This window comes from Terrapene carolina, unplaced genomic scaffold (assembly GCF_002925995.2).
Source record: "Terrapene carolina triunguis isolate 2854851 unplaced genomic scaffold, T_m_triunguis-2.0 Scaffold234, whole genome shotgun sequence".
Classification (NCBI taxonomy): domain Eukaryota; kingdom Metazoa; phylum Chordata; order Testudines; family Emydidae; genus Terrapene; species Terrapene triunguis.
The window spans coordinates 17355256-17380690 of NW_020664585.1; the positions used below are offsets into that span (position 1 = coordinate 17355256).

Sequence of the window (25435 nt, forward strand, 5' to 3'; positions counted from 1 at the left end):
TTCAAAGGTGTTTTCAGCTGCTGTCTAAATTAATGTTTACTGTTTAAAAACTTTTCTGATTAAAGAGGAATCACAAAAGCTCCTCCTGACCAAAGAAGAAATACAAAAGAAAGTGTCTGCGTTTATTGTGCTTCCCTGAAATTCATGCCTGCTGTGTCAGGCTGGCCAAGTTTACTAAATAAAATAAAGAGGCATCATCCAATCTGTTTAGATCCCCAAATTATCTTCCTTCAAAAAGAAGGCAATTCCTCTGCAGAATCTTTTGAAAATAAGTTTGTTATGCTTTTAGGTTCTGAAAGTGCCATTAAGCACTCTCCAAAGTTGTGAGCAAGAGGTTTGAGACCCATTGACCAGAGACATATCCTAACTTCTTATCTTTAGAAAATACATTTTTATGAAGAAAAAGCAAATATTTAGCTTGACATTATAACTCAAATATGTATTCACATAGCGTACCACGATTCCCATGACCACAAATGGCACAAAGTTAAAAAGTAATTCAACAAAACCATTGAAACTTTTATTGTGATACCTCAGATACAATATAGTGAAACAACAAATGATATACAGTATTGCTAGGACAAAACAGCAAAGCAGCCATGTCATCTGTAAAAGAAAGCATTTTAAAGTGTTTAAGAAACAATATGAGGCACAACTCAGTTGCCATTTATGACTCATGCTTTAGGCCTTAAATGATTTGTAACAGTCCTTTTCAAAATTACCTCTGAAATTCCTGTTCCTTTACAATAGATACTGCGGGTTGGCTTACACGAGTGCTAAATGAAGTACAGTACAATATCCTACAAGTTTAACAATAATTTGATGGCTTCCTTCCACTCTTGTCCCATTATCATACAACTGGGATGTTAAAATTTGTCTCTCTTTGTGGCACTCTGGTATCTCAATCTAGATACAGGTCTTGCAATTTGACTATATGATCCTCATATCTGAAAAAAAATCTGAGAGAGCAATATATAAAGGAAAAATTTCAAGTCCATTGGAAATGGTACCGAGCACCCTACGTTAGCACAAATGTAGTTTACATTAGGGAGCAATATGGATGTATTACTATTTCCATAATCAAAGGGTTAATTGCTTCTGTTTGTTACTTTGAGATATCGTTCACTTGAAATCAAATTAATTTCAAATCAAGTCTTCCACAAGCTGCTATAAGATTAGATGCATGAAAATTAAGCCAGTTACAGAGAGGCTGCTGATTATTTTTAAACTTGCCAAATATTTAGTTTGCAGTAGGGCATCAGGACTTTATTTGTACTCTGTTACATTAGTACTGTTACAATTCAACCTACATCACTATATAGTTTATAGATAATTAAAAAGTTCACATATTCCAGCCCCTTTTAGCAACAGGCAGAAACTAGTCAGAAGAGGTTATGGATGGTTAAGAGGGTAATAAAGTACTGTATATTAAAATGGCAACACAAAGAAAGAAATAAAATCCAAAACAGCAAAAGTGGTAAGGCTGATGTATCAGCAAGCCCTCCCTAATTCTGTCAGACAGTTTACAGGAAATTTTGCAACTTAACATTTTGTAAATGACAGTATTGCCTTTCATTGGTTAAAAAGATGTCCATAGTTATAAACCAAGGAAAGAATATTGGCATTTGAAGTAGACTCTCAATATTGTAACACCAGTGTTACAGCCCCTATTTAGGGCCTAGACAATGAAGAATGTGTCACCAGATTCCAAAATCATGTCAAATTATGATGCTTAATTATTTTAGGACAGCCATAGCTTTTATGGGTTCAAAAGAAAATCCTTTCAATACATGTATATTTTTCGCTAGCATATTCTTATGTATCCCAATGAACAGTCTTTCCAAGAAGCCAGCTCGTAGTTGGTTCATTTGGTCCAAGAAAGAGCTAGCCTGAAACAAGATTTCACAATAGCTTTTTGTTACAGTTTATAAAAAAAAAATACAAAATAAATGTTAAGACCAACAATAAAAATAACCAGTACAAGTAACAAAAGTGCTCAAGTGGGAGAGGAAGTAAACTTGCCCAGAATGAACACACAAAACCTTTAAATATAATCTTAATATATTACAAAAAAAAAAAAAAAAAAGTTAGAGGGAAAATGCTTTGTAGAATTCTCTTCAAGTAAGTTTTTCTTTTTAATGTACTGCTGGAAGGTTCAGTGACCAGACTGACCTCTTCACATCAACCAGTAGCCACTAATATCTGGAACCAACTTTCACCAAAACCATTAGGCGTAACTCTCCACATCTTTACAATGGGAGAATTGTTTCAAAGAATCACTGCTCAAGTCAAGCAATAAGAAAAAAAGGTTCACATACTCCCAGATATCATAGCAAGCATAAAGAATTATTACATAGTAGTGTGGAGTAGGAATTTTGTATTAGTTATAGCTCCTTCTCTACTCCCTCTTACCCCCCCTCAAAAGACTAATAAGAATATTGCTTTATTTGGTTCTCTTAAAAGCCATAACATTATACATAACTCACATTAACTCCTTATGCCAGTAGTTGAAGTTTTAGGTGCTAAGCACTTAATGAAATCCCAACCTTTGGCATCAAGGGTAATTAAGGTTTTGGTGAAAATATCCAGTTTGAAATACAAATAAATAATGCACTGAAAAAAGAGGTTGAGCATCTAAATAAGAATATCTTTTCTAGTTTAAAAAAGAAAAAGCGCTCATTAATAGGAAACATCCAAATCCACTATTTAAAATATTACTAGAGATTGTTCTCTCTCATAAAAAGAAAAAATTAACCTTAAATTTGTACTCTCATTTTTATAGTGAAGGATCGTGGTGTTTTTTTCTTCAACTCAGTGTAATTCTTCTTGAGTCTGTAGCCAGACAAAGAAAATATAAATTTCCTATAGACATCTTCATGGGTGTTACATTTAGGCTTTGAAGCCAACACAAACTCCTTGTTGATAGCTGTTTCGGTGCTTTCATTGTTGGCAATGGACATTATATTAGAGGAAAACTGAAAAATAGCCCAAACAAAACAGAATTCCAGGTTTTTTCAGACTGAACAGATGGCAGCACCAGATGACCATCTCGTGCCAATGACATTCAGATAAAGGGGACTCCTGGGTTCAATCTAATTCTTGATTATGGAGGAGCAGTATAAGCCACCCCACAAAATCCATACTGGACCCAGTTGTACTAGACCAGTTCTTTGGACTTAAACCCAAGGGTTTTTACTATTTCTACTTTTTAAAATTTAAGTTCTGTAGGTTCATTATCACAGCTCCTGATGTAGAGCTTCTGTATTGCTCCTAGTCATTGGCATGCTTGTAAATGAATGATGTCTGGTAATAAAGTGCAGTAGAGTTTTGAAAACCTGTCAGAGATTTATCCAAAATGTAACAGCAGCAGCAATGGCACACATTGCAACCTTCACAAATGCCATGTTAAAATAGTTACTAAAAGGACACTAACTTCTATTCTATTGTAAGGCTTTCATATTGTTCATTCCATCATAGTACTTACGTAGTGTTAATGTAAAAGACGTTGCCAACCACTTTGTCCTCAAGCATTAAGGGAGCTAAGTTCAAAAGGTCCTCCACAAATACTTTTCATTTGATAACAAAGATAGCAACTAATACAAGACACAAGATTAATTTTTTTTAAAACCTCTCTGGAAAGTGCATGCACAAAACCCAATAGTAAATTTTGTGGATACACCTCCACAGAAGGCTTTCTTACTAAGTCACTCCAATTAAGAAGCAGCTGGAAAAAAAAGCAAAAAACAGAAAGGATGTGAGCTTTATATAAATTTTATTATGAAAATGTCTTTGGGGATGATTTATCCAGCAAACCAACAAACCCCTTTTTATTTTAAAAATTATCTTGCTATTCTATTTTATGAAGAAATGAAGTCAACTTCACACTTTCCTGCCCATCCACCAACCCCCACTCTTCTGCAGGTACTGTTACTAACTTCCATCTCATAAGCTCTGGCCTGTTGTCACACAAAAATAACTATATTTTTGTTAAAGTGTAGCAAAAGCAGAATACTTCAATGAATTTTCTTTATAACAACCTCTTTGTCCAGTGCATTAGACTACACAGCTACATGGAACCAGCCATAAAACTTCACTGAGGCACAAGTCCCTGTTACTGTTAAAAGGTACAGTACCAAAAACTTGTTTACACTGACTAATTTTTTATAAATACAAGATGCATATATTTTTGTGCCCTTTGATCTTGCAGGCTGTAATTTTATCAACTTCTCCCTTCAAGACACAAGTTTGCTGGATAAGGAATGCAATTATGTTGATTAAATATATTCTACAGTATCACTGCCTTAGTATTCTTGAAAATTAGTTGCACTAAAAATACTGAATCATTAATGTATTCTTTTTTGCAAAACTTAAGATCTACTAATATGAGTCAGTGGAACCAAAAGATTTCTAAATGAGCACTGTTCCTTTAACTTACTTGCCTGCAAGATGTACACAGATTATGGTACTCCCAAATTTTAAAAAGCAATTAATGAATACTCTAAATACTGCATCCCTTTCACTGCCAGAGATATCAGAAATTGCTACATATAAAAAGACACCCCCAGCCCATACATTCTTCAGGACTACTCATATCAGTCTTCTGCTAGATTTGGTGTAGGTGTTTAGGCAAGAAGCATGCACAGCAAAAGGTAGCATTAAAGGCATAGGTCAAATAAAAATGCTAACCAGTAAAATTCATTTGCAGTTAGTGAACTGTTTCTCTAGAACTTGAGAGTTTAGAAAAAGGTCATCCAAAATGTTCCAAAACAACTGTTCACACAAGAATACATATACAAAAGAGGGAACTTACACAAGGAGAAAAAGGCAAACATGGCCTGAAAGAGCCACATAAACTACACTACTCATTTGTGAGGTTGCAAAGTTCAGTGATATTCTCAGAGCTACCTCAGCCAAAATCCTCCTTTCATTTGCATTAGTCTTTATAAAGCATGTTCCACAGAATATTGTCCAAACAGAGTGAAAAAATGCTTTTAATTTACTCCCAGCCATTGTCTTTGATCATATGAGCAAGTTCAATGATAAATTTTCCTTCTTTGTATTTCTGACTGCTCTCAAAAGCATGTTCCTAGAAACAAGAAAATAAAAATATTTAAAATAGTTAGAGTTAGTTTTTCCACATTATTTCATTACCAATTTTGACATACAAATAAAAATGAATAGATAATTAACATTTGTAACATTTATTAAGGCTTTCTGGGATATTTTATTTGTATGGATGTTTTCTCTTTCCTTATTGAAATATCTAATTTTTAGCACATATGGTGTCCTTTACATAAAATCCACACTAAAATGTTAATATAAAATTGCACATGCCTATGTATAAAATGATAATTCAACATTTATAGTACATACATATATCTATTTACCTAGATATTACTATGACCCCCATCAGTATAATAGCTTGAGCAGCTCTCAAGGTACATTAGACATTTAACATGACTGTCATTTCTATGGAATGCCAGAATTATCATGTTCGTACTTTATTTCAGAGCCAAGATTGTGTGTGTGTCTGTTCTTTTACATATTGTCAACTACAGGTCTGCTAAGGCCAATCTTTCCTCAAACTAGCCCTGGGATTGCTGGATTCAGACTGTGATTTTTGCCATTTTTTTTTTATTTTGTTAAGCCACAGCTTAATTGTAGGTGATTTCCTAGCAACAACTTAAAATTTTGGACAGGTGTTGTTTTTCATTACTTGAAAGAGTGTGGATGGAGTGTGTTTATCAGAATATCATAGGTTCTGAGTTCCAAACCAGTCTTACATGGTAAGAGAAGGGATGACAGAAACCAAAGTTAGTATATGGAAATGGAACCTTCTAATGTAGCTGTTCGGTTTCCTTCATTCCATGACTGGACAAAGAAAATAGTCCTTTTACAATCTCAGCTCTGGATGTTTATTATTACTATGAGAGGGAACACATGCAGCTGTTTTCCAGAAGATTCTGAAATTCAGCTAAATCGAGTACATCCTACAAGTGGAAATATACAAAGGTCACCTCAAAGAAGAATTTAACATTTTCACAGTGTGAAAACTGTAGCATGTTAGCAGTCTGGATTACTTTTCAGCCACAAAATTGAGTTAATTATTGTGATTATTTGTAGCACAGTGTACAATATACTCGCCATTTAACAACATAGTTCATGCTTTGACTACATCACTGTGTTTTCTTAAAATGACAGATAATTAAAGAAGAAAATAAAGAAATCTGAAAACTTGACATCCAAAGTTTTAATACCAAAATGTGTGTGGCACTTAAATTCCAAGGTAATAGGCACTATAGAAAAAATCCCCACACTACTATAATGGGACCTACATCTTACATTGGCTTTATTATTCTCAAAATGTGAGACGCTGAACCTGCTATATCATTAAAGTAATAATAGTTTTGCTTCTATTGCACACGCTAGTTATACATGCAATATTTTTTTTCCTGCTGGATGTGGATGCAATGGATTCAGAGTCACTCATTATAACAATAACGAATGGTGCCTCAGTAGATTAAAGACAAGTTCTGTGGACTGCTACCTATACGAATGTTTGATCAAGAAAGAAATTATTATATACATTACTTACATATTTCCATCCAAGAGTGGTTTTACAGTTTTCACAATAGATATCTGCTACAGCATGTAAACCTGTCAAAAGAACTCTCTCCTCTGCTGGACCACAGCCCACATTTACCCTGTAACAAAGAACAGAAATAGTAGTATCTTAAGCCGCAAGACAGATCTTGCTTTTTGTTTGACAACATCCTACTTTTCTCCTGGAGATGAAATAATTCAAACAAAATCTGAGACCAAGTCTCCAAGATATATATGCCACTATTTTTAGTCAAACATTTGTGAAATTAAGTTCTAGGGTTATACCTAAAGAGGCAAGAAGAAAAAAGTGTAATCATTTTGTTTTTCATTTTCTACTGTGAAATGGTGTCATTTCTAGCATGAGTTAATTATCACTCATGTCATCAAGTAACATAAAACAAAGCACGATAAATGGGGAACTATTTAACAGTACTTAAAACAATATATTAATAAGTTACAAATGGCTTATAACTTAGGCCTTGCCTATGCTGGGAATTAGCTGCTTTCAAACAGGGGTAAGCGCCACCAGTGCCAATTACAGCTTTCCTTTTCTACACTAGGCATTTGTAACAATGCAATTACACTAATGTAGGAAAGGCTTTAGCAATATTTCTATGCTATAGACCATAGGTTAAAATACAATAATCACAGACAGTGAATATTAAAAACCAATGGAATGCCTCTTGCACATCTAGCTATGGAGTACTGCTCCAAAACGAAACTTTCCCAATCAAAAACATATGCCTAAAATACTAGTCAAATAGTCATTCTAGGAAAATCAGGCAACACTTTGTTAAACCTGTTATACTACCTAGATCTGTAGTACTCTTGACTATGCTTGGCATCTCAATTCTACATGAAGCAACTACAGATAAAAGAATAAAGATATCTGTAAAAGGTAGAGTCACATCTTTCAATCTTCACCGTAATTACCTGGTCTATAAAAATAAAACAGACACATCTGACTTGAATTCTACTTAGGAATTGCTTTGAGCAATTCAGCTAGTTAAAAATAGAGATGCAATCCAATGACAGCATATTACAAAATCTAAATTAGTTCATGATCTATAAAAGCAAGGTAACAAGCATGTATGTAGGACTGCAATGTTAAGGTGCTACAGCAAACATTGGACCCTCTTGCGATATGTCTGGCTTTTTGCTTCTGACAAATCTGCAATTTTCAAGGCCAATATTCAAGCATTCTAAAGATTAACCTGAAAAAATAACGGCTTTGCTTTGGACTATAGTGATGATGTCCAGAGTAAAGTTACAGTAATGTAATTTTCTTGAATTTCAAATCTTACCTAGTTTTCTGGAATAAAACAGTTTAGTGTCACTTGCCTCAATTCAGTTAGAATCAGATGCAGTTGAAAGTTTTATTTCTAATTAAGAGTTAAATGTGACTAATGATAGGATTTCTTAAATAACTGTAAGGAAGACTCAGACTACAAGTTGCACAATAGTAACATTCTCCTGAGAAAGGCCAGTTATCCCAGTCACACTTATCAACAGGGATTGCCAGTATAAGGCTGTAGTCCATTAAGAAAAGAATTTGAAAGAGCAGATGAAAATGTGACTGTTACTAATGTTGAGTATTTTGCCCATTTGAGGAACATACCAAAAGATGATACTGCATAGAAAGTATGTAATTGTAGTCATACTTACACAGAATTAAAGAGGTAGGCTCTTCCCTGGCTTCCCTGAAAAGACTGTAAGAAAGAGAAAAATATAATCTTTAAAATACAACAGTTTCAGAAGTGATGTGTTATAAATCATTTAAAATAATATAGTGTTGCCTTTAAAGAAATTAAGGTTTATACAGAAATTACTTTTATTGCACATGACAACTTTTAACCACATCTGTATGTAGTATGAAAATAATGGAAGATTTTGTACCAGCAAAGAACAAGGAAACAAATAAAAAAGCTATACCATAAAGGCCTCAAGTTCTATGGAGTGAGCCAAGTTACAATTTTTGTTAGAGTCCATAGACTGGCCTATGTTAGGGCCATATGCTACACTTGACCCAAAGGAAATGTCTCACTGATGTCAATGGGAATTTCCCATCAAAAGTGTAGAATATGACCCTTAAACAGAGGGTAGAAAAGCCCAGCAGAAGCATGTTTCCTTCCCCAATCATTCCGGAGTAGGGACTGTCAGAGGCTGAGCTCAGACACTGATCCAGAAAAGAAACAAGATAGTAGTATTCTGCCACTTAGCCCTTGTCTGCTCTAGAGAAATTTATCAGGCTAATCTCCATGTTATTCCCCAAGCATGGCTGTCACAGAGGAAATTCCTTCATAAAAACTATGTTAAGACTGAATGGTTAAGCACTCAAAAGTCTAAAATTATCAGAATTAAGGTTGCATGCACAACCCTTAACTTTAGGTTTGACCAGACGTCCCGATATTTAGGCGTTTGTCCCGATATTTTGCACTGCTTTTTTTTTTTTTTTTGCCAGCGGGGCCCTCCTTTTTTTTTTTTTCCTCTACCGGCGGGAATCCCCCACCCAACGTGTCCCGATATTTTCTTCATCCCATCTGGTCACCCTACTTAACTTTGTCCCCTTGTGCGTACGCATTACAATTCAGTTTTTCGTTATGCAGTTACATGCCGTTTCTCAATCATCATCATGAAATTTTGCAGTTTTTTCTACAGTCTTGTAAAGTACCTTACACAATATATATATATACACACACACACACACACACACACCCTTCATTGCTTACTTTTGATATATAAAGTAGTAAACTACACTGTACATTTGTATATCTGTTTGTAGGGAAAAAAACTTATGCAACATTGTATTATTTGAGAAACAGTATAAAACCCTACAAAGACTGTAGACACACTAAGAGGCATGCAAACTTAACAGGTTTTTGGATGTAATATATATTAGATATAGCTATATGGTCAAGTCACCTACTACTGAAATGCAGCCACACTGGTCAAAGAATGAGACAGCGTTTAACAGCTACAGCAATACTATTGCTCTGTTTAGATAAGGAACTGAAGACTATCATATCCAAATGAAAGTATAGAGGGAATTTAGAATTGAGACTATAATTATCCAGGTTGGATGTTATTATCCCCAATGTCCTGACCAAATTCCATTTTCTTGGGAAAAGGGCCACAATGACTACTGTACTCAGGATCTTGATTTTAAATCTCATAAAAAACAGTACTTCCAAAAGTACAGTGCACACATCCCTCTGATACTATTGTGGGGCATCTGTTCAGCACTCATTCTGTATCACCAGCACAACTTTCTGGGTACTCTGGTTGTTTTTTGGCTAGACCCCCCAAGAAAACACAACTCATCTCACCACTTTCTATTTCAAATGCAGGAAATAATTCTTTGACCATGCCTTTGCTCATATAAACCCATAGTACATCATACATACCAAATCCACCCCCACCCACTAACTTCAACAATATTCCATATACAATTCCTATCCCTATCCCCCCCAAGCAGGAAAAGAGAAAAAGAAGGAAAGAACCACAGGACAGATGCTATTCAGATCACTTACTGCACTTTGGGATAGTGCTCAGATATCATGGCGCTAATGCACTATAAAAACTTGAATAGAATAGATCCAACACTATGTAGTTCACAAGATTACAACCCAAGATGGTATAGTTACAATCATCTCCCCCCCCCCCCCAACAACAACAACAAAAAAGCATTCTCATCAAAGGTTTTACCTGAAAACTTGAGTACTTTTTATTATTCCTTGAAAACTGTTTTATGGCAACCCACCATTAAGTGTACAATGAAAGTATTCAAAATGCTCAGATGGAAATGTGTTTCTCCACTTTTTAAAATTGCTAAATCAATTATGTTATCAGGTATTATGGGTCATCTTGAGAAATATGGATAGGGATAAATATTGTAATAATAGAAATTTAATTAGTTATTGAAGCAAGTTGGATATTTTTGTTAAATTATCCTCATTTTCCCTTACATATATTACTTCAAAAGAAAATGAATCATAATCATGCAGAAGAGGCAGTGCAATTTGTTTGTAGATTAAGGGAGGGATTTTTAAGAATACTCAGCACTGACTTAACTCTGCTCTGACTGAATCAATGGTAAAACTCCCACTGAACTCAGTGAGAGCAGAATTAGGTCAGAGTGCTTTTGAAAAATCCCACTGTAAATATTTTCTTTGAAAGTCTACATTCATGTGTGTGTATGTGTATATATATATATATATATATATATATAAATAAACACCACTGAAAGGCCTTCCCATTACACAGAAATTTGCAGTACAGATTTTTTACTTTTTATTACCTGAAACCATTTGAATTATAGGCATCATTGACACAATGTCTCCTGGCCCCTCCCCCAACCCTAATAACTCATAGCATTTCCTGTATCATTAAGGCTTAAGACAGAGAGTTTGTCATGAAAGACCTAAATTATGTGCAGTAACTTTAAGAGACTTTTCCCATACAAATTGTTATGCACTTGATCTAAAGTTGTCACCTCTATATACTGTGAAAGAGAAGAAGCCAATGACTAAGTCAACATAGTATATGTATATGTTCTTACACAGTCTGAAGGACACAAAGCATCGATACTAGTATCAGCTTTGAAATAATCATGTCTCATACATCCCGTTAAAATACAGTTAGCAAACTAGGGTGTCAGTCAAAGGAAAAGGTAAATATGAATTATACCATTTTGACCAGGAATGGCCAGTGATTTGGGATGCAATTGTGGCCACCTAGCAATATGAAAGGAGAAATCTGCCACTTTGGAACACTATGGACAGTAGGCAGGAGGCCTGTTTATACCTGCTCCCATGCTTGCAGGGACAGATTACAGAGCACATTAGAGAGGCAAGGATGAGAAGCCATGTCTGAAAACAACCAAACTGAAGTAGATGTAAAACTAATCATCACAAAATACTGAAAGGAAATTAGATTTTAAAAATACTATTTTATAATATAAGGTGACTTTGGTAACAAAGATTTGCTTACAAAACAAAAATCCTCTTATCCTTAGCAACTTTTTGCCATTTATTTATTTAGATTTATACTGTCAATCAAAAGGAGCATCAAAGCAACTCCTTTTAAAAACATACACTACATACAAGGAATAAAAAGACTCATTTTATCCCGGAACACAAATAGCAAAGATATGTTCCTCCCACTAGCCAGCATCACAAAACTCACTACTCCTCGCCACAGAGGGAGAGAGGATGGGCCTTGGGGCACACAATGAAGGTTAGCAAACTCAAGCCATTACATACCATGGAGAGGAGTGTTCCAAAAAGGTCTGAGGGCCTAACAGAGCGCTCTCCCTCTTTTATACCAATTGGACTCCAACTTACTAGGTACCTCTGCTGACCACACCTACAGCAGTATAGAAACAGAGAGGGGTGGTCTCTTTGTAATGGGGCATGATAGTCCCAGGCCACTCAGGGCTTTTCAAGTTAAAACCAATACTTTTCAACCCAGAAACAAAAAGTAATTAGTGAAGATAAAAGAGTATAATGTATTCACAAAAGGAAACAATACTTAAGAAATGGTTGCCAAATATTGTACCAGCCCTATTTAAAGTACATTGCAGTACTCCAGTCCTAAGGTGACAAAAAGCATGGATAATAGTGGCAAGATCCACATCCAAAAGAAACAGTCATAAGCCCATCTGTAAATAGATTAAAATAAATAACTACCTGGCTATTGCTGCTGTTTGATCTTCTAGTAGCAGCTGCAAGTATAACCCCAAGTCAAACCACGGCAGTCACAAAGCCTTGGTCTGAGGGGGAAGACTATTATTAAAATCACACCATGCAAAATAGTATTTTTAAAATTACCATGAAAACTTTTAAGAGCTAAGTACATTTTTAGAAAATTCTCATATTAAAAAGGGAAAGCATTGCATGCATTTTCCCTCATTTTAAAAATTGCAGTTGTGCTTACAATTTTGTGATTTATAATTGTGTGGAAAGTTCAACAAGAAATGCACAATGGATAATAATTCATTAAAAGGGTAGTTTTGTCTTTTAAAATTAGTTATTTTGTCTGCTTGCCCATAGTTGCCACTGTACTTTGACACATAAGTCAAGACATTGGATTGATATTTAACCTTATTGATGCAGCACTGATACTAAGATGCTCTACCTCTGTACTTAGCTTCACAGTGAAACTGACTAGAACAGGTTGTGTGATTTGAGTCATTTTGACTACAGCTCCTCCCATTCTTGGCTCTCTCTTCAGCATTCATGCATGTTTTAATATCCCCTATCCTTCAAAAATGACCCTTGACTTCAGTAAGGACTGTCCTATCTCCCATCAGTAGGCTTCTTGAATCATGTGTACAACTGTTGCTTCTACTTCTCTACTGGATTCTCTTTCTAATTAGCTTTCATTCTTTATGCGTCACCACGGCCTCCAATGACTCACCATAGCCACATTTCAGGACCTTTTCTCTAACCTCCTTGATCTTTTCACCTTCTTTAACAGGTTGTCTCATTCCCTCATCAACTCTGTTCCTTCCTGGTTCTTTTCTTCCCTCCAACCAACCCTTCACTGTATTTCACTCCTCTTCCTTCCATCTTCATCAATGTTTCTCAAGACTATATGTTTGGTCTCTTTCTTTTTTCCTTGTAATCTAATAGCAGAACTTCTATTATCACCATTTTAGACTGTTTCCGAAAATCTACCTCTTAATTATCACCTACTGTATTTCTGACACAGGATGCTGTATTGCTCTGTCACAGCTTAAGCTCAATATGGTGAAAACTAAGCTCTGCATCTTTCCTCTCAAAAACTTTATTCTTCCTCCCTTCACACTGCTCCCTGTACCTTGCACTCATTCCTGTGCCAGTCATCTCACACGTCATTCTAATATCTCTTTAAAAAACTCATTTCTTTTGTGAAGCCCACAAACATTAATCCATGATGGTAAAACATGATAAGTGGTTTGGGGTTTTTTTGGGGGGTGTTCTAGCTAGCCCCATCTTCCAGATCTTCTAGTACATTTGTACTGGATATGTCTAGGCTAGATTTCTCAAGGCAGGACCATGTCCCCCTTCCTCCTAGATATGAGAGTAAGGCACAACTGACAGCAGCAGGGTGGATGGCAGCTATAGCCATACTGACCATGCTGAGGGCAGGCATCCCCAGAGATGCTCCCCAAAGTTTAATGAGTGTTCTGGTGTTGGGACCCTATTACCGCAGAGATTCTTAGACTCTTTAATTTGAAGTAGCCTCTACCCTCCATTATGCAAAAACCCTTTGTGTGGTAGTGGTAACTCAGAAGTTTTTGAGCCTCTCCATTTCTCTACAGGAGGAGAGGATCTAGGCACAATCTCCAACTGTGGGTTTAATAAATTCTGCTATTTTATCCTATATACTCAATCATGTGTCAGTCATTTTAAGGCTAAATTTCCTAAGACTTTAGCAAGAAAGGTACAACTTATCTACTTAAGTATTATGGCATCAAAGTCAAATAAATAGATTAAGGCTTATATTTAAAGAATCTTCATTTATTGATAATATCTAGCACTTACATAGTGCATTACAGCTTCAAAACAGCATGCAAACATTATGTAATTAAGCCTCACAATACCGTGTTTGGCAGGTAAGACATTATTTTATGGGTGAGGAAAGAGATTTCATTACTTATCCAAGCCACACAGAAAGACAATGGCAAAGCTGGGATTGGAACACATCAATTACTAACTTATAGTTCCATGGCAAATTAACTAAACTAGGTCATCTTTTCCATAAACAGATTTTGCCGAAATTATTTTAAAAAATAACTAATCTAGATTTAAACTGAAGGGGTGAAACAAGCAATTTTATATAAATGTTATTCAGGAAATTTTACCTATTCAGGAACTCACTCTTAAAGTTCCTTCTCTTCTCTTTCCTCCTTATAGCAGAGAAGTTCAGACAACTGAGATAAGCAGTTGCTATCATCACCCTCAACCTGCCTGCAATTAGGCCTTTTTCCCAGATGATGTAGCAGCTTTCTTGAGCTCAAGACATGGCAACATTATGAACTACCTATGTGGCAAGTGCTGTACCACAGACATAACTTGTAGATTGTTACTTGATTCTTGATGTTTGACTAGTTTTTAATAACCAAAGAATGGGAGTTCCACAGTCCCTTAAAACAGGAACCATCTTATAATTGATTTATTTCCCAAAAATAACAGACTCAAACTACCATATATTTAAGAAATATTCTGCTGCAAAACTGTAAACCCCATCAAAGTAGTTTGATATATTTTGAAAGCAGAGTTCCAGAAAATGAAGTTTACTTACCTACAACTGGAGTTCATTGAAAAGGACTCTGCATATTCCCACTCATTGGATGTGCCAGCAGTGAAATTTTCTCACAGCAATGCCTATGGGAGCACTCATGTGCCCCTCCCTACTCTCCCCTCTCCCTGAAAATTGTGATGGCAAGGTTATAGAAGGGGTGTGTGGCACTCCTGATTGCTTCTGTTCCTTCCACTTTTTTCTCAGGCCTAGGATTTCATTAGGACTATGAGGAAGAAGGGAAGATGGGGTGGGAGCATGAATGTGCAGAGTCCATTTTGACAAATTCTGATTATAGGTAAGTACCCTTAATTTCTTCTTCCTTTTGTTTACTGCACTCATGGGATAGTTTGATAAGCAGTACCTTATGTAAAGAAGGTAGAGCTCAGAGTCCTGAGTAAGGTTTGAATTATTGCTCTAGCAAACTGAGGGCTCGATTTGGACACTAAGTCTAGGGAGTAATGTTTTGTAAATGTACATATAGAGCTCCAAGTAGGGTGACCAGACGTCCCGATTTTAGGGGACTTGTCCCGCGTCCCAACCTTACATCGGTCGGGACGCACTTTGTCCCGATATCGGGGGACCGTCTGGTGGAGGACACAAGCCGGTGCTGCCGGCACCGCTCACCTCTTCTTCCTGGGCCTGGGGCAGCGCAGCTGAACTCCTGGTGCTCGCCCGCCGGCCGGCAGGAGCCTGCAGAGTGCTGCAGCCCCACTCCCCAGGCACGCACAGAGACAGCGAGTAGGTCTCCACTGTGTGCTGCAGGGGTGGGGCTTGTAGGCGCCGGCAGCGAGCCGCGCCGGCAGCGAGCCCCCCCACCCCTGCCCCCGCCCCCCTCGACCCGACCCAACCTTAGGAGTCAGAGGGACGGGACCTGCCTGCTGGATGCTTCCTGGGAACCGCTCCAGGTAAGGCTAGAACTGCCTGGGACTCACTGGCCTCCTGGCAGGTCCCGCTGGCGGGGGGGCAGGGCTCTGCGTGCTGCCCCCCTCCCTCCGTGAGGGGGGAGGTGGAGACAGAGCAGAGGCAAGCTGCGGGGGGGGGGGGGGGGGGGGGGGGGCTGCCGGGGGTTCCTCAGTTTTTCCGGTGCTCGGGCGGTTTTGTTTGGTTTGCCCCCCCCCCCGCTTGTTTGTTTTTTTTTGCTCTGCCCCCCCCGCGTCCCGATATTTGACCTCTGTCATCTGGTCACCCTAGCTCCAAGTAGCAGCTCTACAGACTTCTAAAATAGGAAAATGTCTAAAGTAGGCCTGTCAAGCGATCAAAAAAATTGTGATTAATCATGCTGTTAAACAATAATAGAATACCATTTATTTACATATTTTTGGATGTTTTCTACATTTTCAAATATAGTGATTTCAATAACAGAATACAAAGTGTACAGTGCTCACTTTATATTTATTTTTTATTACAAATATTTGAACTGTAAAAATAGAAATAGTATTTTTCAGTTCACCTAATACAAGTACTATAGTGCAATCTCTTTATAATGGAAGTTGAACTTATAAACCTAGAATTATGTACAAAAATAACTGAATTCAAAATAAAACAATGTAAAACTTTAGAGCCTACAAATTCACTCAGTCCCACTTCTTGTTCAGCCAATCGCTCAGACAAACAAGTTTGTTTGCATTTACAGGAGATAGATAATGCTTCCTGCTTCTTGTTTACAATGTTACCTGAAAGTGAGAATAGGTGTTCACATGGCACTGTTGTAGCTGGTGTTGCAAGATATTTATGTGCCAGATGCGCTAAATATTCGTATGTCCCTTCATGCTTTAACCACCATTCCAGAGGACATGCATCCATGCTGATGACAGGCTTTGCTCAATAACAATCCAAAGCAGTGTGGACCAACACATGTTCATTTTTATCATCTGGGTCAGATGCCACCAGCAGAAGGCTGATTTTCTTTTATGGTGGCTCGGGTTCTGTAGCTTCCGCACTGGAGTGTTGCTCTTTTAAGACTTCTGAAAGCATGCTCCACACCTCATCCCTCTCAGATTTTGGAAGGCACTTCAGATTCTAAAACCTTGGGTTGAGTGATGTAGCTATCTTTAGAAATCTCACATTGGTACCTTCTTTGCATTTTGTCAAATCTGCAGTGAAAGTGTTCTTAAAACAGACAACATGTGCTGGGTCATCATCTCAGACTGCTGTAACATGAAATATATGGCAGAATGTGGGTAAAACAGAGCAGGAGACATACAATTCTCCCCCAAGGAGTTCAGTCACAAATTTAATTAATCATCAGCATGGAAGCATGTCTTCTGGAATGGTGGCCAAAGCACGAAGGGGCATACAAATGTTTAGCATACATGGCACGCAAATATCTTGCAATACCGGCTACAAAAGTGCCATGCGAATGCTTGTTCTTACTTTCAGGTGACACTGTAAATAAGAAGCAGGCAGCATTATCTCCCATAAATGTAAACAAACTTGTTTGTCTTAGCGATTAGCTGAACAAGAAATAGGACTGAGTGGACTTGTAAGCTCTGAAGTTTTGCATTGTTTTGTTGAGTACAGGTATGTAACAAAAAAAAATTCTACATTTGTAAATTGCACTTTCACAATAAAGAGATTGCACTACAGTACTTGTAAGAGGTGAACTGAAAAAATACTATTTCTTTTGTTTATCATTTTGACCGTGCAAATATTTGTAATAAAAAATAATATAAAGTGAGCACTATACACTTTGTATTCTGTGTTGTAACTGAAATCAATATATTTGAAAATGTAGAAAAACATCCAAAAATATTTAATACATTTCAATTGGTATTCTATTGTTTAACTGTGCGATTAAAACAGCGATTAATAGTCATTCATTTTTTTGAGTTAATCGCGTGAGTTAACTGTGATTAATTGACAGCCCTAGTCTAAAGACATGCTGTGGAGTTGCCATTGATATAACAGAGCATGACTTAACCCCTACAGGTTGTGGAATAAATACTACTTTATAGCTTTCCTCTATGGACCATCTAACTTATCTAGAGAGTGTCTGTGCAGTGACTGTGCGTCCCTTATAGTTGTCTGCATATGAAATAAAGAGATTAGGAGATTTGCAACATTCCTTGGTTTTGTTAGGATAGTGAGTGAGCCAAATCTCCTTTAACATTCAAAGTATGCAGCTTTGACTCACCCATAAGAGCATGAGGTCTTGGGAAAAATACTGGCAGATTAATAGTTTGATTAAGATGAAGTCAGATACCATCTTGGGGAGGAATCTAGGATTAGGATGAAGCAGTACTTTATATTTGTGAAAGACATTGAATGAAGGATTAGCCATGAAGCATGTAGCTCAGTCATTCATCTAGCCCACATGATGGCTATGATGAAAGCAGTTTTAATAGACAGGTGAAACAAAGAACACTCTCAAAGAGAGATTTCATTAGCTCCATAAAAGGACTAAATTGAGATCTTATGTTGGTACTGAACCCTTTATCAGTGGATACATATTGACAAGTCCTTTCATAAATTTCTTTACTATATCATGCACAAAGAATTGACTTATCTACCAATGCATGGTGGGCAGCAATAGCTGCTAGGTAGATTTTCAAAGAGGATATAGACATTTCTAATAGCTTTAACTGAAGTAAGTATTCAAGAATAGACTGAACTGGTACAAATGGTGGATCTATAAACACATCATTTGCCCACTTTACAAAGCCTACTCCATTTGTGATTATAGCACTTTCGAGTTGACTGTTTTCTACAATAAATCAATATTTGCTGCACTTTTAATAGGCAAGATTTCTCAAGATTATGTCCAGATACCCCCACACAGTGAAGAACTTGTCTACCACTGATTTCTTTAATGACCATTCATTCAGTTCTATTACATTCCTGCTATCAGGATCCTGGCTATGGGGCATGGGTTGAGGCTGGGATCTGAGTTGCAGGGGACTCAATGTAGTCTGAGTTCAGTCTAGAGGGTCAAGACCAGAAGCAGCAGCCCATATTAGTGTCATGCCAGAGGATCAGGTCGGAGTCAAGGGCTCCAATCCGATGCAGCTCATTGACAAATTAGTCAGCCAAGGTAGGGTTAGTGGAATAGAGGCCAGGAGAGGTGTCAGGAGCAGAGTGGGAACTAGGAAACCATGAATTGGGACCAGAGCAAGGCAAGGTATCAGGAACAGGGCAGCAGGGTCTGTTTGTAGCAGCAAGCTGGGGATCTGCCTAACTGCACAGACAGCTTCCAGGTGATTTCCCTAGGCTTTAAATACAGTAGAACCTCAGAGTTACGGACACCTCGGGAATGAAAGTTGTTCGTCACTCTGAACAAGTCATTATGGGATGCTCCTCAGGCCAGACTGCTCAGAGCGGGGCTAATAACTGTGCCTGCAAACCTTAGCATCTTCCCTTCCTACCTATCTGGGGCTGCCCAGCAAGTGGGGATGGGGACAGGCAGCTGGTTCTAGCCCCCTGGCTGCAAGAGTGATGAGTGAGGCACCCTGGGACACTGTGGTGTCAGTGGGCGCGTAGTGCAGGTTATAGCCCTTTAAAACTGAGCCACTTCTCCAGAGTGCAGTATACAGGCAGGAGCTCAAGCTCTGGCTCCAGCAGCTCACACTCCAGGCCAGATTCCAATAGCAGCTCCTGCCCCAGCACTGGCAGCTTTCTTGCAGCATCAACAGCTGGGTTGGGGAAGTTTCTTTCTCGGCTTCGGACTGAGCTTTCCCCTTCCCAGTGCAGGAAAGCAGCACAGGCCCCAGTGCTGCTCCTGCTCGGGGGCTCACAGCTATGCCTGTGAACCTCAGCATCTTCACCTCCTACCTGTAAGCGGCTGCCCCACCCGTGGCAAGTAGAGGATTGGGGTGAGGACAGGCAGCTCAGATGTACTTACCTTTAAGATGCAATACGGGTACAGTACAGTACTTGCTGGTTTGGGGATTTTTTTTGTCTCTGCTGCTGCCTGATTGCCATGTGTCCAGTTGATCGGTCAGTCTGTAATTCTGGTGTTCATATCTTTGAGGTTCTACTGTAGTATGAATGGGTTAATCAACATATTCATAAATGTTCTGGAAAAAGGGGTAAAACAGTAAGGGGGCAAAATCTGCAGATGATACAAAACTACATGGCAGCAGTCAAAAAAGCAAACAGAATGTTGAGAATCATTAAGAAAGGGGTAGATAAGATAGAAAATATCATATTGCATCTATATAAATCCATGGTACGCCTACATCTTGAATACTACTTGCAGATGTGGTTGCTCCAGCTTAAAAGAGATATATTGGAATTGGAAAAGGTTCAGAAAAGGGCAACAAAAATGATTAGGGGTATGGAACAGCTGCCATATGAGGAAAGATTAATAAGACTGGGACTTTTCAGCTTGGAAAAGAGATGACTAAGGTGAGATATGATAAAGGACTATAAAATCATGACTAGTACAGACAAGGTAAATAAGGAAGTGTTATTTATGCCTTCTCGTAACACAAGAACTAGGGGGGTCACCAAATGAAATGAATAGGCAGCAGGTTTAAATCAAACAAAAGGATGTATTTTTTCCACACAACGCACAGTCAACCTGTGGAACTCCTTGCCAGAGGATGTTGTGAAGGCCAAGATTATAAGAGGGTTCAAAAAACAACTAGGTAAGTTCATGGAGGATAGGTCCATCAATGGCTATTAGCCAGGATGGGCAGGGATGGTGTTCCTAGCCTCTGTTTGCCAGAAGCTGGGAATGGATGACAGGGGATGGATCACTTGATCTGTTCTGTTCATTCCCTCTGGGGCACCTGATATTGGCCACTGTCAGAAGACAGGATACTGGGCTAGATGGACCTTTGGTCTGACCCAATATGGCTGTTCTTATGTAATCAGGGAATGCAGTAGGGACCAGTTCATTATGGTCTCCCTGGGTAGGACATCCAGCAGTGCTTGAGCACACAAGGGGCACAGACCACTGTTCACCACTTCACCAGGGCTATCAAGTGGCAATGTGGACCCAGGCTCCAGACCTATGGATCCTCATGATTGCTCAGTTGGCCACCAGGCTGTTATCTCAGGCACAGCTAGGAAGGGTCAATCTCTCCCTGTTTGTTCATGCAACATATTGCCCTTATATTGTCTATGAAGATCTGTACTGCCTTATTTTGGATCTGAGGTAGAAAAGATTTGAGGGCATAATAGATTGCTTTCAACTCAAAGATATTTATATGCAGTATCTTTTCTTGAGAATTCCAATGGCTGGCTACAGCTATTAATTTGCTGAAATGCGCTGCTATCCCTAGTTGGAAGCATCTGAGGCAATTTTCCAATGGAGATGGCGGGTTTAAAGCTACCCCTCTTAGAATGTTGCAACACTGAGTCCACCATGTCATGTCAAGAACAGAAATATCTTTTATGGGATGGTCAATCATGTATATATGTTGTCTGCGTTTGATCTGTAATTTAATGCTGCATTTGGTCTGTAATTTAATGTTGAAGACTTCTCATCCTGAGCTGAGAGTAAGAAGTTATCATAAGTGATTGCAGCCATAAGTCCCATGAGAACTGTAAAAAAAAAATGTTTTTCAGAGTAGGATTCTGGTGATACACTGCTATAATGCATTGAAGCTTCAGAAATCTGTCTTCTGGCAGAAAGGCTCTGCCTACCCTAGAACTGATCCTAGAAAGTGAATCCTTTGAGTAGGCAGCAGAATTTTTTTTTTAAATAAGCTATTAACATCTTGAGGAGGGAACAGGTATAAGCTATGTCCTTGGAAAGGCCTTCTTCTGATTAGGCTTTGATCAGCCAGTTGTCTAAATAAGCGTAAATGGATATATCCTGGCATCTTAAATAAGCTGCTACTATGGATAGAAACTTTGTAAATACCCAGGGAGCAGCAAATATGTCAAAAGGTAAGACTTTGTACTGGAAATGGTCTTCTTCAATCAGAAAATGAAGGTGCTTGTGGTGCCTGGGTCTGAAGGAGATATGGAAGTATGCATCTTTCAGCTCACAAGCTGAAAACAATCTTGGGTAGTTAGCGAAAGTATAATGGATACTAGTGTTAACATGCAGAATTGGAACTTTCTGATAAAGAAAATGTGCTTCTATAGATTCTAATATGGGATAAAGCCCTACATTTTAGTCCAAATATTTTCTGATATGGAAGAAAGAACTTTGACCTCTGAATTCCCGTGGCACCTTCTCTATTCCTCCTGCTTCCAAAAGGGAGTGAACCTCCAATCTTAAAAAGGTCTTGTGAGAGGGGAAGGAGAGTTAGGTGGAGTAGGGAATTGAATTGAATGACATATCCATCTTTTATTAGCACCAGAATCTATTTGTCTGATGTGCTGCAACGCCAAGCGTTGACAAAGTGGGAAAGGTGGAGACGAGGGTTAGCTGAAGCTCCCCAACCTCACATAAAACTTGAGGGCTGACGTTCAATCCTGAAGACTAAGCTGAAAGTTCCTTCCCTTTCATTCTGGGTTTAAAATACTTTCTCCTCTTTTGTGGTTGTGAAGGAGGTGGTTACTGTTGTTGAAACTCATGCCTTTGGGAAAAGTGAGACAAGGAAGCAGAAGGGTCTATTATGATACCCAAAGACACATCCTGAGGTCCTTCTTCTTGCAGGTTGGGAGACACCTAATGATCTTGCATCTTTAGTTTCCTTTAGTGTTTCATCTGTTTTATTACTAAACAAGCCATCACCATTAGAAGGGTGATGGACAAGAGGTGCACCTCTTGAAATCGGGTCTTTTAGCTATCATATCCACCATGGATCTGGGGAGCGGAACCAAAGATATGAACTAAAATATTAAATTAAACTTTTAGAAACAAACAAGAAACAGACTAACTAACCTTAACACCAGAACTAACACCTAAGAATATTAAGCTATGTCAATGGCTCTCTCTTAGAGAGAAGATCTAGATCTGATGGATCTAGTCAGGTTTATGGCCATCTGCTGCTGCTGTTGGAAAGAACTGAGGCAGCTGGGGTACCAACCCCTCTTTTATAGCCTCATACTAAGAATATTCAGGACCTGAGAGGTAAAGTGTGGGAGAGGCCAACAATACTCCAACAAGCATTGCTACAAGACGGTTCCATCATCAGAGCTGCACCTTCCAGCACATCCCATGAGTGGGAATATGCAGAGGACACTCAAAGAGCAGCTTATTTTAGCACTGAAGCTGCAGATAAATTACAACTTTAGCAATTAGTGTGTTTGCTCACAGATAGTAATTTCATTATGCATAACACCATTAATTTTATTCTCCATTGTGTTATCTTTTTTCATGTTTCTATTTCAAATATATAACAATTTTACAGACTGGGAAGCTGAGGTGGAGGGAATTTAAGTAACTTGCCCAAGGACTGGGAGAGAGAAATGATACTTCAGTGGCAGAACTAAATCTATAACTGTAAATGACTAATCTTCAGCATTAATCAGTATATAAAGCTCACTCTATGGAGGATATTGTATCAGTGCACTGCAAACATATAGTCCATAATGCTTGTTCAGCACTTTCAAGATGTTAAGTACCATACATGTGCTATTATAAACAACTACAGTACCTCCTGTTCAGAATGGTCATGTTGGCATGCTCAGCTTCTGATTTATTCAGAAAAGATGGATTACAAGTGGCAGGAATAGACGGGAGCAGAGATTCATGATAAAGTGTGCCATCAATTACGAGATAGTACTCAAAATCCTGCCTAAGAAGTCAGATATTTACTTTGCAGCTGGGAAGCTGTTTTTATTTAAACATTACTGAAGGTTACACTGCAAATGTATTGCAACTCTGCTTTCTGATAGTCCTAGACAATGACAACCAAACTTATAGTTAGAGTACTTCCAAAGGAGACTGTGGAATACCCGTTACTGTAGGTTTTTAAGAGCAGGTTAGATAAACATCTATCCTGGATGGTCCGGGTGTACTTGGTCCTGCCTCAGTGCAGGGGGGTGGACTAGATGGCCTCTTAAGGTCCCTTCCAGACCTTCATTTCTATGATTCTATACTTCCAAAGCTTTTTCATGTTTTGTAGAAAGTCAACAAGAGCCAATTTCTACACACAGTAACTCCATTCAGTTCCCTCTCTCTTCCTGTTTCATAGCATTGGGAAGGTCTAAGATATGTCCGTTAAAAACAAATATTCAGTCAATAGTAAGATTTTTTAAAATATATTTAGTAAGCCTATTACAGTCTAATATAACTGCTTGTTGTAGCCATGTCATACAACTGGTAAGTACTGCACTACATAGTCAGTATGTTATAAAGCAGTTCTAAATGTTTTCACTCTTAAAAAAGGGTAGGTACATACCTGCAAGTGAAGCTCTTTGAATGCAGAATTAGGTATGAGATGCACTCCTAAGTCACATGACCTCTGTTGTAGCATCAGGTTAACTAATTTTGCCCAGGAGAAAAGGAAATTGCAGTTAAGCAAACAATTCTATGTTCACCCCTCAAGGCAGACCACGTGGCTTTATCCTGATGCAAAAAGCATATCAAGCTAGTTATTGCTCCACAGACAACACACACTAGACTAGGTCATGTGACTAGAGAGTGTGGCTGCATAGAAAATGACTTTAGGGGAATGAAAGATGCCTTCCACGTCCTACCAAGGACTACTGCAGGCATTATGAACAATTCTGAAGTTTGGCAGAGGAAGTCATTAAACATAGTGGCACTATATGATAACAGTGTACTGTTAGTTATTCATATGTACATATTCCTCATTTGTTATGCAGAATTGTAAAGAACAGTCTGGTAAGAAATGCAAAATGTTAATCTACCACATTATTTTAGATGGTGATCAACTAAACTAGGCAGAGTCAATGTTCTGATACAACACTTCCAAAGAAAAAGCATGTGTTGCAAGAAATGAAACTTGATAATTCAGTGGGTGGTACTCTTCCCTTTGAGTCAGTACTGGACCAATAGCTGACTGATCCTGAAAGCAATATCTTCTGGATAAGCTGTAAAACAGAGGTCTTTATCACTTTTGGATATTAAAGAGTCCTTGGCACTTCACAGAAGTAGTGACAACTACTCAGAGGATTAAGAGTATTAAAGGAAAAAAAGAGGGAAAAGGAAAATTTGTCATACTGGTTAATTTCTTCTCTTACAAAGATTAGTTGCTAGTTCTCCCTAGATACAACTCTTTCCTCACACTATATGGAGGCAACTGGAGATAGCTCTGTTCTAGCTGCTTACCAGGGCAGAGTCACCAAAGGACTTCATACCAGATGGATATACTCCAAAGACTAATGATTGCTTAATAGAACAGTAGATGGAATTACACTGAAAACTAAAAAAGTCTAATGAAAGTTGAATTTGCAAAACTTAATTTTAGAAGAGGTCCACCCTTAAAAACTATCAGTGTACACTGGGTTGGCAGGCAGTATTTCTAGAAGTAGGTAAATTGATAGGCAAGACAAAATTATCTTCTTAGGCTAAAACATGTTGGGGGTCTTCAGAATTAGCTATGACAACTCTCCCATGACCCCTCCAATATCTATATATATATATTGTGACAGACCCAGACCAGTGGAGTACAGGAGTCTAGTAGAGGGCAAATATACTGGTCACTGGATGAGTAGTTTTCTGTTCCCTGAGTGACCAGAG

At 38.2% G+C, this 25435-nt stretch overlaps 1 protein-coding gene across 5 annotated transcripts in view; it reads right to left on the reverse strand.

The window, feature by feature from the left end:
* Window positions 1-2072: 2072 nt before the first annotated feature.
* YPEL1 (yippee like 1) overlaps window positions 2073-25435 on the reverse strand; it is a 42652-nt gene continuing 19289 nt past the window's right edge. For 4 of the 5 annotated variants that reach the window (XM_024219462.2, XM_024219461.2, XM_024219460.2 and 1 more), the window contains exons 3-5: window positions 8269-8312; window positions 6596-6704; window positions 2073-5086 (exon numbers count right to left, since the gene is read on the reverse strand). In XM_024219462.2, the coding sequence (XP_024075230.1) occupies window positions 4997-5086; window positions 6596-6704; window positions 8269-8312 (243 nt within the window). In that variant the 3' untranslated portion in view covers window positions 2073-4996. Of the gene's footprint in view, window positions 5087-6595; window positions 6705-8268; window positions 8313-24131; window positions 24210-25435 lie in introns of those variants that run through there. The other variant, XM_024219464.2, reaches the window with a different exon arrangement.